Source organism: Rhinatrema bivittatum, chromosome 2, assembly GCF_901001135.1.
Source record: "Rhinatrema bivittatum chromosome 2, aRhiBiv1.1, whole genome shotgun sequence".
Classification (NCBI taxonomy): Eukaryota; Metazoa; Chordata; class Amphibia; order Gymnophiona; family Rhinatrematidae; genus Rhinatrema; species Rhinatrema bivittatum.
The window spans coordinates 269,847,044-269,865,346 of record NC_042616.1 but is presented as its reverse complement, the minus strand read 5'-3'; the positions used below and the strand labels follow the sequence as shown (position 1 = coordinate 269,865,346).

The following is an 18,303-nucleotide window of genomic DNA, read 5'->3' as shown; positions in this document are numbered from 1 at the left end:
CCCAGGTATGGAGAGCTGGAGATTTTTAAAATCCTTATTACTTTTAATTCTTGGATATTATTTAATAAAGTACAGAACCTCAGTGGACATTTTGACCCAAAATTCAACATGCAGTCACACATTCAACCGGTTGTGAAATCCTCTTATTATAAAATTTGCTTGTTAAAAACACATCAAACTTCTTGAACATGAAGCTTTTCGAACTGTTTTACAGTCTCTTGTCCTTACTGGTCTTGATTACTGTAACTCCCTCTACACTGGCCTCCCTGCTTCTTCTCTACGTCCTTTGCAACTCATTTAGAACTTGGCCCCTCATTTACTCTCTGGCTCAAAGTTTACTGACATATCACTCCCATACTACTCAATCTACACTGGTTACCCATCAATTGGCACATACAGTACAAATTAATTACCATCATCCATAATCTAATCCATAACAGAAACTGCTGGCTTTCTTCCACCTCACATCTGTATACCCCATCGCCGTGTTTTAAAATCCCAGAACCAAATGTAACTTCATATACCATCTCCCAAATCTACCAGACTGTGGTCGTCACCTGAGAAAGATCATTTTCTATTGCAGGCCCCATCAAGTGGAATACTCTTCCAGCACATATCTGTCTCATTTCATATCCTATCCCTCTCCCTTCACCTTTGTCTGATTTTTGCTTTTATTCTTTTTATTTAACCAATTTTTATGTTCATTCTATTTTATTTTAATTCCATTGTGTTTATTTACATTTTTAGATTATTATATGTATGTATTTATTGTAAACCGCCCCAAACTTGGAGGGTGCGGTATATAAGTATTTTCAAATAAATAAATAAATAGATGTCTGCTGTTTTGAAATATTTTATTGATGTTTGGGAAATTTAAAAAATATTTTAATATGAGTTTTTAATTATTGGATGTTATTCTATTTATCAGCTGTTTTGAAACATTTATTCCTTTTATTAGTACGGATAGGGGCGGATTTTAAGAGCCCTGCTCGCCTAAATCCGCCTAAATCCGGGCAGATTTAGGCGAGCAGGGCCCTGCGCGCAGGTGCGCCTATTTTACATAGGCCTACCGGCGCGCGCAGAGCCCCGGGACTCGCGTAAGTCCCGGGGTTTTCAGAGGGGGGCGTGTCGGGGGCGGGCCCGATCCGCGCGGCATTTTCAGGGCGTGTCGGGAGCGTTTCGGGGGTGGGCCCGGGGGCGTGGTTACGGCCCGGGGTGGTCCGGGGGCGTGGCCGCGCCCTCCCCCAGGTCGCGTCCCGGCGCGCTAGCGGCCTGCTGGCGCGCGGGGATTTACGTCTCCCTCCGGGAGGCGTAAATCCCCCGACAAAGGTAAGGGGGGGTTTAGACAGGGCCGGGCGGGTGGGTTAGGTAGGGGAAGGGAGGGGAAGGTGAGGGGAGGGCAAAAGAAAGTTCCCTCCGAGGCCGCTCCGATTTCGGAGCGGCCTCGGAGGGAACGGAGGTAGGCTGCGCGGCTCGGCGCGCGCCGGCTATACGGAATCGATAGCCTTGCGCGCGCCGATCCCGGATTTTAGCGGATACGCGCGTATCTACTAAAATCCTGCGTACTTTTGTTGGCGCCTGGAGCGCCAACAAAAGTACACGAACGCGCCGTTTTTGTAAATCTACCCCTTAATGTTTTATATTTCTTGATTTTGTTTTTTGATGTTTTATGAGGAATGGTGATGTTTTTGTTTTTCCATTGTTACAGTGCATACAGAATTTGGCTTGTTGCAGTTTCCAGTTCAGTTTTTGTCTGCAAGTTTTTATTTATATTTTACAGTCTGTTTATTCTATTTGGTGAGATATTCTTCTAGCATGTAGTTTCTGTGTAGAGATCTATAACAACCTGACTTGTTTTGTTTCCTAATAAGTGTATTGGTGTGCTAAGGCCTGGTGTAATATTTCCTGCCTCTTCATAGGTAGGAATGTTTATTTTATTTATTTATTTAGTGGTTTTCTATACCGGCATTCGCGATAGGGATCGCATCATGCTGGTTTACATTTAACAGGGGGTGTAAAATGAAAGATACAATACAAACTTTAACAAGTGAGGAGCAACACTGAAGTTACAATAAAACAGGGATGTTCAAAACTGGGAGCAGAATAAAAGGCGAGAGGAATTTAACAGAAAGCAATTGTTTACAAAATTCTATGAATTTTAATGTCTGAATCCTTGGAGTTAGTTATTCAGACGGGAGGGTTAGGGGAAGGGGAAGGGAGGTTAGGTTAGGGGGTTGGGAAGTTCCTTCTGAGGCCGCTCTGAAATCGGAGCGGCCTGGGAAGGGAACAGGGGAAGGCCATGGCATCGGCGCGTGCAAGTTGCACAATTGTGCACCCCTTTGTGTGCACTGACCCCCAATTTTATAACATGATCGTACCTGCATGCACATGTTATAAAATCGGGTGTCCATGTGCATGCGCTGGGTAGCGCGCGTGCAACCTTTTAAAATAAACCCCTTAGTGCATACTAACTGGATGTTAGCACGCACTAACTATACCTTTTTCTTGGTTCAGTACCTTGCCATGTTGTCTGAAACTGTTACTGCCCAGCTTGCTCCTGCCTCTCATGGTGCCTTGGTGAATTCCTGCCTCTTCTGGTACTATTTTGCCCCTCTGATGATCCCTTGAGGTGTTCATGCTGCTATTGTTGGTGATCTTTGTTTCTTTTTTGATACTTTTCTGTGTTCATGGTACTGTTGTTGGTAGCCTTTGCATATTTTTTTTATGCTGTGGAGTTTGGATGCCACTCTTCTTCCTGTTTTACCCCTCACTCTGTGTCTTGGAATGTTGATAGCATTGTGCTTGCGGCTTCATTCTGCACTCCAAGCTTTGGGATTTTGATACCAACCTTCTTCTTCCTTTATTCCTCAAGTGCCGTGGGGTATTTATGCCATACATCTTGCTGCCTTACTCTGGATTTATGCTTTGGGGTTTTAACGTCACTGCTCCTGCTGCTTTGCTTCTCTTGTGGTGCTTTGGGATAGTAATGCCAGTGCTCTTTCTTCTTTACCCTTATTTAGTGCCTAGGGCTATTCCTGCCATTGTTATTGTTTATTTATTTACAAGCATTTCATATTCTGCCTTTTCCTAAAGCGAGTCCCATAGCAGATTCCATAAAGTAATAAGGCATTGAGTACATAAATAATGGCTGGTATTGCTTTGCCCCTCTCACATTTCCTTAGAGTGTCCTTTTCACTGTTTGTTATGCTTTTCCCCCTCACAAACCTTTAAGCTATTCATGACACTGTTCATTCTGCTTTGCCTCTGTCATGCTGCCTTACACTATTCATCTCACACTTGCTGCCACTTTACCTCACCTTTGGTATCTTGTATTGCTGTGTCCCTCTGCTAATGCCTGCCTGCAAGTTTCATTAAAATTGGATAGAAACCCCCATTTGAATGGAAAATGAATGATGAAATGACATAAACAAATAAAATTGATCATAGTGCATATTAAGGCTCATTTTGCAATACTGGCGATACCGTTTTCTTTTAAAATGCAGACGTACACTTCTTTTCAATGGCTGGAAATAATATGTAGAGAGAAATTTGATTCTAAGTCTTGTTATCAGTAGAGTATTTCACTTGTATTATGGCTGTCCTTGATGACATGAATGCATTGTATCAAATGTTTATGGCTGTGCTATCTTTAACTTGATTTTTTTTTTCCATTTTACTCATTGCAGTTATCCATGCTAAAGTTAAAGGTGTGAACAGAAGCAACTGCAATGAGATAACCACGGTTGTAGAAGTGAAAGAGACCCTTAAATCCTTGACAACAATCCCTCGATCTCAAGTCCCGCTTATAACTAATTCATCCTGCCAGTGTCCACATTTGATCCCCAATCAGGATGTCCTCATCATGTGCTATGAGTGGCGCTCAAGGTATAGTGAGGGAAAGCCAGTCTGTCTATCTTTCTCATTTAAAATGTTAATAACAGTTGCACCAATATGCAAGAAGAGGACCATTAAGAACTATTTATGAAATACTTATGCAAATGAGGAAAACATGTTTCCTAAGCAAAAGATGACTGTCTCCTTCACAATTACCATAGTACAAAAATTAGCCAGTAAGCCTATATTTCCTACAAGTGATTTTTAAAGGCTGCAGAGGTTTGTTCTCACATGTACAGTATTTTACTACCATAATTTATAAAAACAAAAAGTATTTTCCATTTCTGCTTTGAAAATTCACTTAGAAGCTTGTCTTATTCATGGCTTAGGGAGGGCAAGTTTCAAAGTTATTTCTGTAGGCCAAAAGTGATTTTCCTTTATAAATTGATTGCTGAAAATTGCCCATCTTCTATACAGCTAAAAGCATGCAGGTTGTTTCATAAAGCAGGTGCTTTTATCCACGTCTAAAGGAGGTACTCCCAGGGGAATGTTTAGGTCAGGGAAAAAGCACATGTGCATAGATTGCAGATTCAGCCCTTCATACATACTTTTCTAGCAAAATTCTGCCCAGACAAGAAACAAGTGCAATTATCCCCAGGTACTTGGTACCCATGGCGAGTTTCAAATGAAAATTACACATATACCTTTGCTTTCAAATTTTATGCAAAGTACAGGGTAAAAATTACCTGCAGACTTTCTCCCAAACAGGACAGTTTGAAAAATCTCCCAGTATATGGATTGATTTGTCTCTCAAATTATGTGCCATGTTTCAGATGAATGTACATGAATCCCATTAAAATCTTAGCCACAATAAATATCATAAAGCTTCACAGACCAGAGAATGGCATATTGAACTAGCAGTCTAGTTAATGAATAATTCAATCTCCTCAATATAAACTAGAATGTATAATTCCATTGAAATGAGCATACTCACTGTATAGTATAAATTAAATTAACCTTTAGCCAATGTACATCTTGGAGGTGCCACAAACAGGTCGGGTTTTCAGGATATCCACAATAAATATGCATGAGATAGATTTGTATACAATGAAGGCAGGGAATGCAGTTGTACCTCATGCATATTCATTGTAGAGATTCTGAAACCCAGGCTTGTTTGTGGCACTGCAGGACTGGATTTGCCAGTTCCTGAGTTAGAATATTTTATTCTCCTGGCAGCTTCTTCCTACTCTTTTGAGCTTCAAGTGAATTCAAAGTCTATGAGATTATGGCACCATAGGCATGCATGTGTTGCTTTTTCCCCTCCTCATTTTTATTCTCTCTCCTCACCATCCCCATCTAGTCCAGCTATTGCAGTGATAATATTCTGATTGAGATACATGATCTATGGTTTCTTTCCGAACTGTGTAAAAATGTGCTCTTGAACCACCCAGTGGGTGTCACTGTAGGGCAGGGGTTCTCAACCCAGTCCTTTGGACACAAGTAACCAGTCATGCTTTCAGGATATCCACAATGAATATGCATGAGATAGCTTTGCATACTGTGGAGGCAGTGCATGCATATTTATTAGGGATGGGAATCGGTTCCGGACTTGTTTCCAGTATCGAGTTTGGGTAAAAACCATGGGAAATCTTCGTTCCTGCGATTCTTACCCATTTTAATCAGCTGTGTCAAGCGGAAAAAAAACCCAAAACGCCCCGACCCTTTAAATGTAATTCTTTCACATTCCCCACCCTCCCGACCCCCCCCCCCCTCCAAAATGTGTAAAGTACCTGGTGGTCCAGCGGGGGTCCCGGGAGCGATCTCCCGCTCTCGGGCCATTGGCTGCCACTAATCAAATGGCGCCGATGGCCCTTTGCCCTTAGCATGTGACAGGGTATCCGTGCCATTGGCTGGCCCCTGTCACGTGATAGGAGCAATGGATGGTGCATAGTTTAAAATAATACCTGGTACTTATGCTCCGAAAGTACACGTGTATGTTTCAGAACGCACTTATATTTCCACTACAATGAAAGCGCTTACTTTTCCTACATATTTTATAAACACCTGAGTGTATATTTTAGGTGCACAAAAAACTAGTGTAGGTACACAAATCAAAAAAAGACTTCACCACATACTCTTTAAATTCATATAACACCTAGTGTTGCTGAATTCACCAAATGAAAGAGGATAAAACCTCAGAAACGAGCAAGCATTTGTTTAATCAAACATTGGTCCATGCTTTGTAACTTTAATCACAGGTCCAAAAAAACCTCCCCCTCCTCCAAAAGCTTTATTATTTCAGAAATTCATTTTTAATGAAAATTATATTTTTTTGATAAAAAAAAATAACTTATCTTAGTACAATAAACTTTCAGTGAGGTTCACTGAGTTTGCCTTGCCGCCACCCATGGCTAGCATTTCATTTATGGCTGCTACAGGGTGGATTCATTGTGTTTTAACCTCAGAGAAACCTGCTCTCTGTACGAATTTCATACCAAGCATGCTCGGTTCCGAAGTTTTTTTCCTTCTTCATTTGGTGAATTCAGCAACATTCAATATTGTAAATATTTAAATATTTAATGAGTATGTGGTAAAGGCCTCTTTTGATTTTATACTGAACTCCAATGGCCTACATTGTTTGTATAAAAGACTAGAACATGTACACGTAACACTAGGTATTTTAGATTTATAAGCATATAAATACTTTCTACCGTGCATATTTGAAATCACTAATTTGCCAATACTTCTGCCAGGTCAAGCATTTTGAGTTCACCTAAACCCTCTAGCACTTCACCCCGAACCCCCACCAGTTCACCCAGACCTTTTACCACAAAATTGCAGATAACAGACAAGTCTGATATAAATTGTGCTAGTTAATTAGCAGGTGTAAAATTACACAAATAAGTTAGATAATTTATAGACAAATATTTCATATAAAATAGCAACTTCCATGTGTACCTCTTGACCCAGCCCTTAAATGCCCCTAGAAAACCCCTGTTTTGTGCAGGTAAATATGCATAAACCATGCAAAATTTCAATGTTTATAAAATAGCATGTACCAGAGCCAAAGTTAGCAATCTGGTACCTATGGCCAAATGAAAATGTGTGCCTCCTCTGCCCACCTTTCCCCAGTCCGCCACTACCATCAACATCCTCCCCCTCTGTCCCCACTTCCCCTCCCCTGACCGCCACCATCATCAATATACCCCTTTCCATTTCCCAGACTACTGCCATCATCCTCCTCTCCTCCCCCAGCCACCCCATCTTGTGTTCCTCTCTCTACAACCAATAACTGCCCCCCCCCAACACATGATCCTTGTCTCCCCGAGCCCCCACTAAAAAGACAGGTTGGTGGTTACAGCCAGAGAGATACTGAGAATCATAAGGTGAGGCATAATTAGCAGAAAAAAGGAAGTCATCATGCAACTCTACAGGTCACTGGTGAGACCTCTTCTAGAATATTGTGTCCAGCACATATCTAGAAAACCTGTCATACCAAAAACATCACTAATTCACAGAACTCAAACAGCAACAAGGTAGCTTCACAAATATTACACAAGGCCCTAGAACACTAATACTTCTCCTATGGGAAAAACACAAAAAACTACTGCTATAGATCCTTTCACAGAAATTACACATAGCAAAATCTCTCACCATGGTCACATGCACCAAATATAGAATAAGCAATCATAAGAACATATGAACTTAAGACTTGCCATACTGGGTCAGACCAAAGGTCCATCAAGCCTAGCACCCTGTTTCCAACTGTAGCCAATCCAGATCACAAGTACCTGGTAGGATCCTAAGGGGTAGATAGATTCCAAGCTGCTTATCCCAAGAATAAGTAGTGGATTTCTGCAACTCTACCTTAATAATGGTTAATGGACCTTTCCTCCAGGAACTTGTCCAAACCTTTTTAAAAGCAGCTATACAAATAGCTTTCACCACATTCTCTGGCAACAAATTGCAGAGCTTAATTATGTATTGACTAAAAAAATATTTTCTCTGATTCGTTTTAAATGTATTACCCAGTAACTTCATTGTGTGTCCTCTAGTCTTTGTATTTTTTGAGAGTAAACAACTGATTAATGTTTTCTTGTTCCATTCCATTCATTATTTTATAGACCTTTATCATATCTCCCCTCAGTCTTCTCTTCTTGAAGTTGAAGAGTCCTAACCTCTTTAGCCTTTCTTCATAGGGGAATTGTTCCCAGGGCCGGTGCAAGGGGATTTGGCGCCCTAGGCGAGCCTTCTTCCTTGCGCCCCCCCCCCCCCCGGTCTCGGCCCCGACTCCTACCTCATTCTCAATCACGCCCGCTGACTGGGGTTTTCTGGGTCGCGAGCAGATTGGGCACTGCTTGCGGCCTGCCAAACTCCACTCCTCTTTGCCACCACTTGCGGCCCCATATGGCTCGCACCCAGTGGCGCACCAAGGGTCTCCGGCGCCCAGGGGCCAATGCATTTGTGTGCCACAGAAAATCAGTGGCATCTCTAGACAGAAGAATTTGTTTTGGGTGGGGGGGGGGAGCCAAAATGACATTTCTTCATCACACCCACCTCTATAGCATGGATCCTGCTTTAAAATTGGTTATAAAAAAAAGTGTTGTTAAAAAAAGTCCAAAGGGTCCTCTGCATTATTTTAAAAAGCTGGCCAGTTTCACACTTCTAGTAAAACTACTATAAAATTATTTGATAGCCTCATTCAACTAATTCTATATGGATTATGAGAGTGAAGTCTGGAATATATAGGAAGGGACAGAATGTCAATATAAATCCTGCACCTCCAGTTCTGTAACTCTGTGCATCCACTGAAATTCCCCCAAACAATGGAGCTTGGATGTTTCCCTTACAGCTCATCATACTAAAAGATATTTTCAAATTCTGGTGTCACCTCACAGTAACAGCAGCACAAACACCTTCCACTGCCAGACACATTGTGAACTAACATAAAGCACTGCAAAAGAGACACCCAAAATCTATACTGCAATCCCATCATAACATAACAGTAATAACACCAAGGACTCAACAACAATAACCCTACCTGTGAATAAGCAAGGATAAATATTACACTGGGTCCTAGAATACCAATACACCACCTACTGAGGAAACAAAACAAACCCAATTGCTATAGATCCCTATGCTAGCAGAATCTCTCATCATGGTCACACACACAGAGCAGAGACAGACCTTCACCAAATACAGAATACAAAATAAAGGAGCACAAATTAGAAAAAACTGAAATGGAAACCCCAAGAAGCCAGACTCTGTGTATTAGCAATGGAAAAACAGAACAACCATTCCTCATAAAACAAATAAAATCAAGAAACAAAGCATCAGTTATAATAGTAAAACCATACTAATAAAATATTTTAAAACTACTGATAAATAGAATTTCTATTAATTAAAATCATATACATTTTTTACAATTTCCCAAACACCAATAAAATATTTCAAAACAGTACATATATCAAATAACACACAATAATTAAAACTAATAAGGATTTTAAAAAGCCCCTGCTGTCCATACATGGGAGCTCTTGATTTCCAGTCACCCTGATATTGTCGAGGATTAGGACGTTATCCTCTCTCTCTCACACATACTCACATGTCCATTCTCTCTCACACATATACTGTCACATACATACACATTCATGCTCTTATACCCAACCATAACCTCTCGCTCTCACAGACACTGACACACTCTCAGGGTGTAAGACACTCTCTTCCCCCCCCCCCTCACACACACTCTTACTCCCCTGGATTTTCTCATACACACTCATGCTCTCACTGGCTCCCTCACATACACACAAACACACACTCCCAGGCAAGCTCCCACTCGTTCTCACACAGACACACACACACAGGCAAGCTCCTAGTCATTCTCACACTGAACCCCAGGCAGGCTCCCATTCATTTTCACACCATTCCCTCTCCATCCCCCAGGCATGCACACATTCATTCTCACACACACAGACCCCCAGGCAGGCACCAATTTATTCTCACACACACACATACACCACAAACAGGCAGGCACATATTCTCACACATACAAACCCCAGGAAGACACCCATACATTCTCATACACAGACACACCCTCAGGCAGGCACCCATGCATTCACACACATACACCGCCAGGCAGACTCCCATTCATACACATGCACACACTAAAGGCAGAGACCCCCTCTCTTTCTTTTGCCAGCAACCTCAGAGCCTCTCTCATCCCTCTGCTGCCACTGTCACTGCTGCTGTATGGCTATTGCGGAGGTGCTGATTGCTGCTATTGGCACTGAAGCCCATTCTGCTGCCTCCTCTGTGCAGGCCCCGTGGGCTTCCAGTTCCTCTATGCTGATCTCGTACATTGTGAGATCCGCATAGAGAAAGTGCTACTCTTGCACATTCCCAAAGATTACATGTTCCAATCAGTAAAAAGTAATTTATTTCTTTTTACATTTGCTGTCTGATCTTAGTTTTCTAATCGGTTGGTCACAGGCTTTTTTTTTCCACCTTCCCTTTCTTATTTTTTTGCCAATTCCTTTTATAACATATTTCTTTTCTCTCCATCTGTCTGCTTCCCTCAAACACACAGTCAGGTTCTCATTCTCACATGCTTTCTCTCTCTCACATACACAGGCATTCTCACATGCTGTCCCTCATACAATTATTTATACACAGTCTCTCTCTTGCACATCCTGTCTAACTCTCACTCCCACATGCTGTCTTGCTCAAGCACAGGTTCTCACTGTCACATGCTCTCTCTCATACAATCATTCCTACACACAGGCTCTCACTGTCACATGCTGACTCACACACACACACAGGCTCTCCCATGCTGTCTCTGCAAACATTCAGGTCTTCACTCACACCCACACACACAGTCTCTCAACTCATCTCATACACGCACACATACACACTGTACAAACCCTCAGTCTCTCTCTCACCTCTGGGCCTCCTCTTCACGGGCCACTGCAGGATGGGCTCTGCAGCGGCCCCGGTCTTCTCGAGCCGCGCTGATCCTCTTCTGCACGCGGCTGATGCTCCTCCTCTTTCCTGCCCGCGCGGCTCCGGCAACATTTTTCTTCCGGGGCCGCGCGGGCAGGAAGGAGGAGAAGTTCCTGCATTGGCTGATGCTCCTCCTCTTTCCTGCCCGCGCGGCCCCGGCAACATTTTTCTTCCGGGGCCGCACGGGCAGGAAGGAGGAGAAGTTCCTGCATTGGCCGATGCTCCTCCTCTTTCCTGCCCGCGCGGCCCCGGCAACATTTTTCTTCCGGGGCCGCGCGGGCAGGAAGGAGGAGAAGTTCCTGCATTGGCTGATGCTCCTCCTCTTTCCTGCCCGCGCGGCCCCGGCAACATTTTTCTTCCGGGGCCGCGCAGGCAGGAAGTAGGAGGAGGAGCACCAGAATGTTTAGACGCGACTGTACCACGGTCCTGCCGATCTTCTTGCTGTGTGTATCCGGCACACAGCATAGCAGTAGTTCACCGCTCAGCCGCCATTGGGATGATGTCCACCGGCAGCCATTGGCCATCAGCGGCTCGGCGCCCCCTAATGCTCAGCGCCCTAGGCGATCGCCTAGTTCGCCTAGTGCTTCCGCCGGCCCTGATTGTTCCATCCCCTTTATCATTTTGATCACCTTTCTCTGTATCTTTTCTAATTCTACTATATCTTATTTGAGATGTGGTGACCAGAACTGCACACAATATTCAAGATGAAGTCGAACCATGGAGCAATACTTACAGAGGCATTATGATATTCTCTGTTTTATTCTCCATTCCTTTAATAATAATTCCTAGCATTCTATTTGCTTTCTTTGCTGCTGCTGCTGCTGCTGTACACCAAGCAGAAGATTTCAACATATTTTCAACGATGGCACCTAGATCCTTTTCCAGAGTGGTTACTCTTAGGGCCGAATTTTAAGACCTATGCGTTGGCGTAGATTTGTGCGTGCAACCCAACGTGCACAAATCTATGCCCGATTTTATAACATGTGTGCACAGCCGCGCGCATGTTATAAAATCAGGGGTCGGCGCGCGCAAGGGGGTGCACACTTGTGCATGCCGAGCCCTAGGGAGCCCGATAGCTTTCTCAGTACCCTCTGAGGCCGCTCTGAAATCGGAGCACCCTCGGAGGGAACTTTCCTTCCACCTCCCCCACCTTCCCCTACCTAACCCGGCCCCCAGCCCTATCTAAAACCCCCCCTTATCTTTGTTAAATAAGTTGCACCTGCCTCCGGGCAGGCGTAGGTTGTGCGCGATCCCCTGGCACGGCCGCTGTGCCGGAGGCCTCGGTCCCACCCCTGCCCCATCTCTGGACCGCCCCGCCCACTCCCTGCCCCTTTTTTCAGGCCCCAGGATATATGCGTGTCCCAGGGCTTGCACGCATCGCCGGGCCTATGCAAAATAGGCTCAATGCGCGCAGGAGCGGGTTTTTGGGGTTATGCGCCTCATATACACGTGGAACCCTTTGAAAATCCGCCCCTTAATGTGGAACCTTGCATTGTATAGCCATAATTTGTGTTACTTTTCTCTAAGTGCATCATTTTGCACTTGCCCAGTCTCCCAGTTTTGCAATGTCCTCTTGTAATTTCTCACAATCCTGTGATTTAAGAACTTTGAAATATTTGTGTCACTGGCAAATTTTATCACCTCACTTGTTGATCCTATTTCCAGGTTGTTTATAAATATGTTAAAAAGCAGTGGTCCCAGAACAGAAGCCTGGGGCACGCCACTATTCACCTTTCTCCATTGTGAAAATTTACCATTTAGCTCTACTCTCTTTCTGCCTTTTAGCCAGTTTACAATCCAGAACAGAATATTGCCTCCTATTCCACAACTTTTTAATTTGCTCAAGAGGTACTTTGTCAAACACGTTCTGAAAATCCAGATATATTATATCAACTGGTCCACCTTTATCCACAAGTTTATTCATGTCCTTAAAAAAAGGTTTTTCAAAATTGCTACAATATATGCTATTGAATTGTCAATAGGTTTTATCCATGTTAAGGGGCGGATTTTAAAAGGGTTACGCGCATAATATATGCATGTAACCCTTTAAAACCCCTCCTGTGTGTGCTGAGCCTATTTTGCATAGGCTTGGTGATGCACGCAAGCCCCGGGACGTGCGTATGTCCTGGGGATTGAAAAAATGTGCGGGCGAGGGCGTGGCCAGGGGTCTCACCACTGCCGCTGGGCCCGGGGATCGCGTGCTGGCATCGGCCGGCGCACACAATCCTACGCCTGCCCATAAGCAGGCGTAAATTATAAAACAAAGGTAGGGGGGATTTAGATAGGGCTGGGGGTTGGGTTAAGGAGGGGAAGGTGAGGGGGGGGGGGGCGAAAGGAAAGTTCGTAGCGGCCTCGGAGGGAACGGGGAAAGCCATCGAGGCTCCCCTAGGGCTCAGCGCACGCAAGGTGCACAAGTGTGCACCCCCTTGTGCGCGCCGACCCCAGAGTTTATAACATGCGTGCGGCTGTGCGCGCTTGTTATAAAATTGGGCGTAGATTTGTACGCGCCGGGTTGCGCGCACAAATCTATGCCCGCGCATAGGTTGGAAAATCTGGCCCTAAGTGTACATAACGTGGGTAAATGGGCTTTTGAATTTGCTATGATCATATGTTAAATTTACATTTTCCTATGAAAATGACCTTGAAAGTTTGCAAAAACCATGGATCCTTATTAGCAAGGATGTTCATTGCAGTGCTAGTGGGTAAATCCTTGTCAAACATGGGCAATGCAGTAATCTCAGTAATTCAGATTGGAGGTAGCAATCCTGTCCAGAGCAGTTCATGCTGATTACTCTCAAAATACTTGTCAAAATACAGACAAGGTGCTGTGGTAAATAACGTGCATATCCATGCAACCTATAGACCAGGTAGGAAGCTAAAACTTTTCAGATTAAAGTATTCAAACTAACTGTTGCAGTTCTGGCCACGAGCACCGCGGCCAGGCCCTTACCTCCAGACTCCCGGACCTGCTCCCGTTTCCTGAGGCCTAGTCTGCGGCCTGGTTGGCGGTGTCCCCGCTGGGGCTGCGCCGCTGCGAGCTCTCCTGTGGACGACCAGCTCTTAGGCGCGTGCGCGCGCCACGGGCCCTTTTCTAGGCCATTTCCCGCCAGTGGTGACTCCGCCCAAATCCTGACGTCAGACGCCGCGGCCTTGATAAGTCGGCCGCGGCCAGTCAGTCTTTGCCTTGCAACGGGTTAGCCTCCCGGTTTTCTGTTGCGCTGTGCCCCGGAGTGACTCGCTTGGCTTCGTCGCTCTGTTCCTGCTACTGTACCTGCCTGGTTTCTGCCTGCTTGCTACAGTACCTGCCTGGTTCCAGTACCCGAATCCTGCTACAGTACCTGCCTGGTTCCAGTACCTGAATCCTGCTACAGTTCCTGCCTGGTTCCAGTACACGAGTCCTGCTACAGTTCCTGCCTGGTTCCAGTACCTGAATCCTGCTACAGTTCCTGCCTGGTTCCAGTACCCGAGTCCAGTTACAGTATCGCTACTGTCCTAGTCTGGTTCCAGTTACCTGTCCTGATCCACAACTCGCCTAAGTCCCAGCGATTGGGCTCCTACGGGCTCCTCCCGGGGGAGTGCCAGCTTCCCGGATGAAAAGCATCTACGTCCTGACTGACCATCTGCCTCCTGGCCTGCTTTTCATTAGAGATATTGTCCACCTTTCCCAGTCTCCAGCAGGTCGGCCCAAGGGTCCACTAAACAGAGACTCCCATAACACTAACAAAGAAAATAAAAAATAAACACTCCTCCAGTCTGAAGCACAGATACTGTATTGCTACCGCTTGGCATCTCTGTCTGGGTTGCTCTCCTTCCAGCCAGTGCTGATGTCTTCAACCTGCTCAGTGCTGTCCCTGCAGCCAAGATCAACCCTTCTTCTGTCTCTCCTCAGCTCACAGTTCAAACATCAGCTGATTGAACTGAGTGGGCTTCGGAACCCTGCACAGTTCAACAGATGATATTTGTACTGTGTACTGCAGCAGGAACAGAAGAGGCACCAACCTTTATGGCAAATTGAGAATTTGCCTAGTTGAAGGCACAGGACCTGGGAGGGAGATGGAATGGCACGAGCAGCTAAGATAGCTGAAAGTGAATGGGAGAGGTTTGGCCAGTGGAAACAGTTGTTTTTATTCAGGCTGTGTGGATTGTAAATGGTCTTGGAAGGCTAAAATTCGGACATTTTCCAGGCACTTTAGCCCACTTTTTGGCTTCTGAACATTCTTCCTAATATCTGTACTGTCTGGAGAAAATCCAGACAGTTGGGAACCCTATTTTTAATTATACTTAATCTTACACTTAGAGGGATAGTACAAAACAGAAAAAAGCCAATGTACTAAGCTGCAAAATGTTTACATGAAAAGACTCAACATGGTGACAACCTATGGTGAGGACTTTGAAAGCATTCCTCACTCTGGTCTTGACATTTATATCATCCCAGTGGAGATGAATGAGACTCCGACATGGGCACCAGTTGAAGGTGGGATTGAGCAAACCCTAAGAAGGAGGGAGAAAGTTAATGAAGGCTGCAGGGATCATGAACCTTCAGCAACAGTGAGTTGTGTTCATGGAGAGCAGCAACAGTTCCCTATCCTTAATGAGTCACCCCCATGAGGAGAAAGTAACAGAAATAAAGGAGGATTCCTCCCTTGGTGGGGAGGATGGAGAAGACACCAGTTCTACCAAGGAACTGGCACTATTTGTACATTCACTGGGGAGGAATCCCACAGAAGCCAAATTACAGGACAGAACTAATGAGACTCTGGGAGTAACCAATTCTGAAAAGGAGCCTTGGCTAGAAGTCTTCCCTTGGGGAAGCCCAGAGGGGGTTGAGAAAAGTTCAAAGACACATAAAGCTCAAGGGAGATATCCCCAGGGGAGAGCTGTGTATGCTAGTGTCCCAAAAGTGCAAGAAGTTGGCATGGATAAAAGAGAACCTAAGGGGTACATTTTAAAAGAGAGCGCGCGCGCGTACTTTTGTTCTAGACCCCCCCACACCTTTATCTTAAAAGTTACTACTGCCTCCGGGCCGGCACGGCAGGCCCCGACACAGGCCGCTGTGTCGGGGCACTCGGCCATGCCTCCGGACTGCCCACACGCCCCCGAACATGCCCCCAATCCAAAACCGCGCCCCCAACCGCCCCTTTTTGCAAGCCCCGGGACTTAGGCTCGGCGCGCACAGGGGGGGTTTTAAAAGGGTTACGCGCGTAACCCTTTTAAAATCCAGCCCTAAGAGTACACTGGGAATGCTTGAAAGGGTTCCGCGAGAAAAGCTGAACCATCCATAATTGGTTTCTCTATGGTAAGAAAAGTTGAACGGACCCCACCCAAGCTTGGTTCTCCAAAGGCAGAATAGAGGCACATAGAGTGGTTAGAACAAGAGACAACCCATGGGGTAGGGGTTCACAATCTAGCTAAAGAAAGAAAGAAGAGAAAACCTCAAGGTAGGGCAGGAAAAGAGAATAAGATTGAGGGGTTCCTAACTAAGGACACAGCCCTAGTAGGAGTAGACGCTCAATTTGACAAAATTGAGCTGAGGGGGAGGGTATATAACAAAGTGCACCAGAGAAACCTTCTGTACACCTTAAAGGCCATGGCCCAGCTATCTGGTCCCGGTTCACCTTAATACAGTCATTTTGGGTGCAGGGCGGTTCCCCTGAGCAAGAAATAGCTTTAACTCAGGGGAGAGCAAAGGGAGGCCCTGGGAAGAAGGCAGCTCCTAATAATAAAACTGATGTACTGAGGTAGTTTTGATGAAGTACTGCAAGATAATCAGTTTGGATTTATGTTAATTGCTGTGAAGAATAAAGTTGTGCCAGAGAGCTAGAATCCAGTGTGAATCTGTCCCTAGAAAAGCCACAGACTACTCTTGCTGTGCCACAGGAGGGTAATTTTCAAAAATATTTCAGTGGGTAAAATGTTGTATCCACAGAAGCTGGCTTTTTAAAAATTGCCTGATATGTGAATAAACGTATGCACATATGGGGGTAGATTTTTTAAAATGGCGCGTTCGCGTACTTTTGTTGGCGCTCCAGGCGCCAACAAAAGTACGCTGGATTTTAGTAGATACGCGCGTAGCCGCTAAAATCCAGGATCGGCGCGCGCAAGGCTGCTGATTTTGGGCAGTCGGTGCGCGCCGAGCCGCGCAGCCTGCCTCCATTCCCTCCGAGGCCGCTCCGAAATCGGAGCGGCCTCGGAGGGAACTCTTTTTCGCCCTCCCCTCACCTTCCCCTCACCTTCCCCTCCCTTCCTCTACCTAACCCACCCCCCCGGCCCTATCTAACCCCCCCCCTACCTTTGTCCGGGGATTTACGCCTCCCGGAGGGAGAAGTAAATCCCCGCCCGCCAGCAGGCCGCTGGCGTGCCAAGACGCAACCCGGGGACGCCCCCGGACCGCCCCGGGCCGAAACCACGCCCCCAAGCCCGCCCCAAAACGCCGCGTCCCGCCCCCAAAACGCCGCGTCGATCGGCCCCGCCCCCCAACACGCCCCCGACAAAAAGCCCCGGGACTTACGCGAGTCCCGGGGCTCTGCGCGCGCCGGCAGGCCTATGGAAAATAGGCGCGCCGGCGCGCAAGGCTCTGCTCGCGTAAATCTGGGCGGATTTACGCGAGCAGGGCTTTTAAAATCCACCCCATGTCCTGTAGGAATGTCCATTTGTTTTTAACAAATGTGATGTTCATTAAAAAGAAATTTTTTGGGGGGTACTTGCCAGGTTCTTATGGCCTGGATTGGCCACTGTTGGAAACAGGATGCTGGGCTTGATGGACCCTTGGTCTGACGCAGTATGGCATGTTCTTAGGTTCTTATGTAAAGCTATTTTCAGTTTGTTTTAAATGGAATGGACTGAAAATAGACTAACCCAAAAATATCAGCAAACTTTTGGCTTATGTGGCCAAAAATTTAAGAACTATAGAGGGGCTTCATGGGTACCCCTCCCTGCTGTCTGAGGTGCCAGGGCATCACCAGCTCCCCCCTCTCTATTGCTTCAAGTCTTGGGGCCTCCCTTGGCCCCTCTGCTCCCTGCATTGCTGCCTATGACCTGGGGCCAGGGCTAGGCTTTCACTGGTCTCAGCTGAACCACGTCTAGCTCAGGCTTCCCAAGGTCACTGCATATAAGCCAAGGCCAAAGCTTCCCCAGCCCCCACTTATCTTTTCCATGGAGATCTTCATCATGGAGAGGGGTAAGGAGCAATCCTCATTCACTGCTACCTGCTGGCTTTCCTGGGCTGACTGACGCCATTTTATTGTGCAGCCGTATAAGCATACAGACATACAACAAAATGGCACCAGCTGGCCCCAAGCCTGATGCCATTTTGTTTGACAACAAACAGTGGTATTGATCTTAGGCCAGCTGGTGCTATTCTGAAAGGGAAGCCAGCTGGGCAGAAGCAACTGGGGATTGCTCCTGCCCCTTTCTATTATGAAGACCCACATGAAAGGGGTCATTGAGGGCCAAGGAGGACCCAGCCCCAGC

At 45.9% G+C, this 18,303-nt stretch overlaps 1 protein-coding gene across 1 annotated transcript in view; it reads left to right on the top strand.

Annotated features, from left to right (window-relative positions):
- SFRP4 (secreted frizzled related protein 4) overlaps positions 1-18,303 on the top strand; it is a 73,069-nt gene that overhangs the window by 15,045 nt on the left and 39,721 nt on the right. Inside the window, exon 4 of the mRNA XM_029592629.1 lies at positions 3,687-3,885. Coding sequence (XP_029448489.1) covers positions 3,687-3,885 — 199 coding nt within the window. The remainder of the gene's footprint in view (positions 1-3,686; positions 3,886-18,303) is intronic.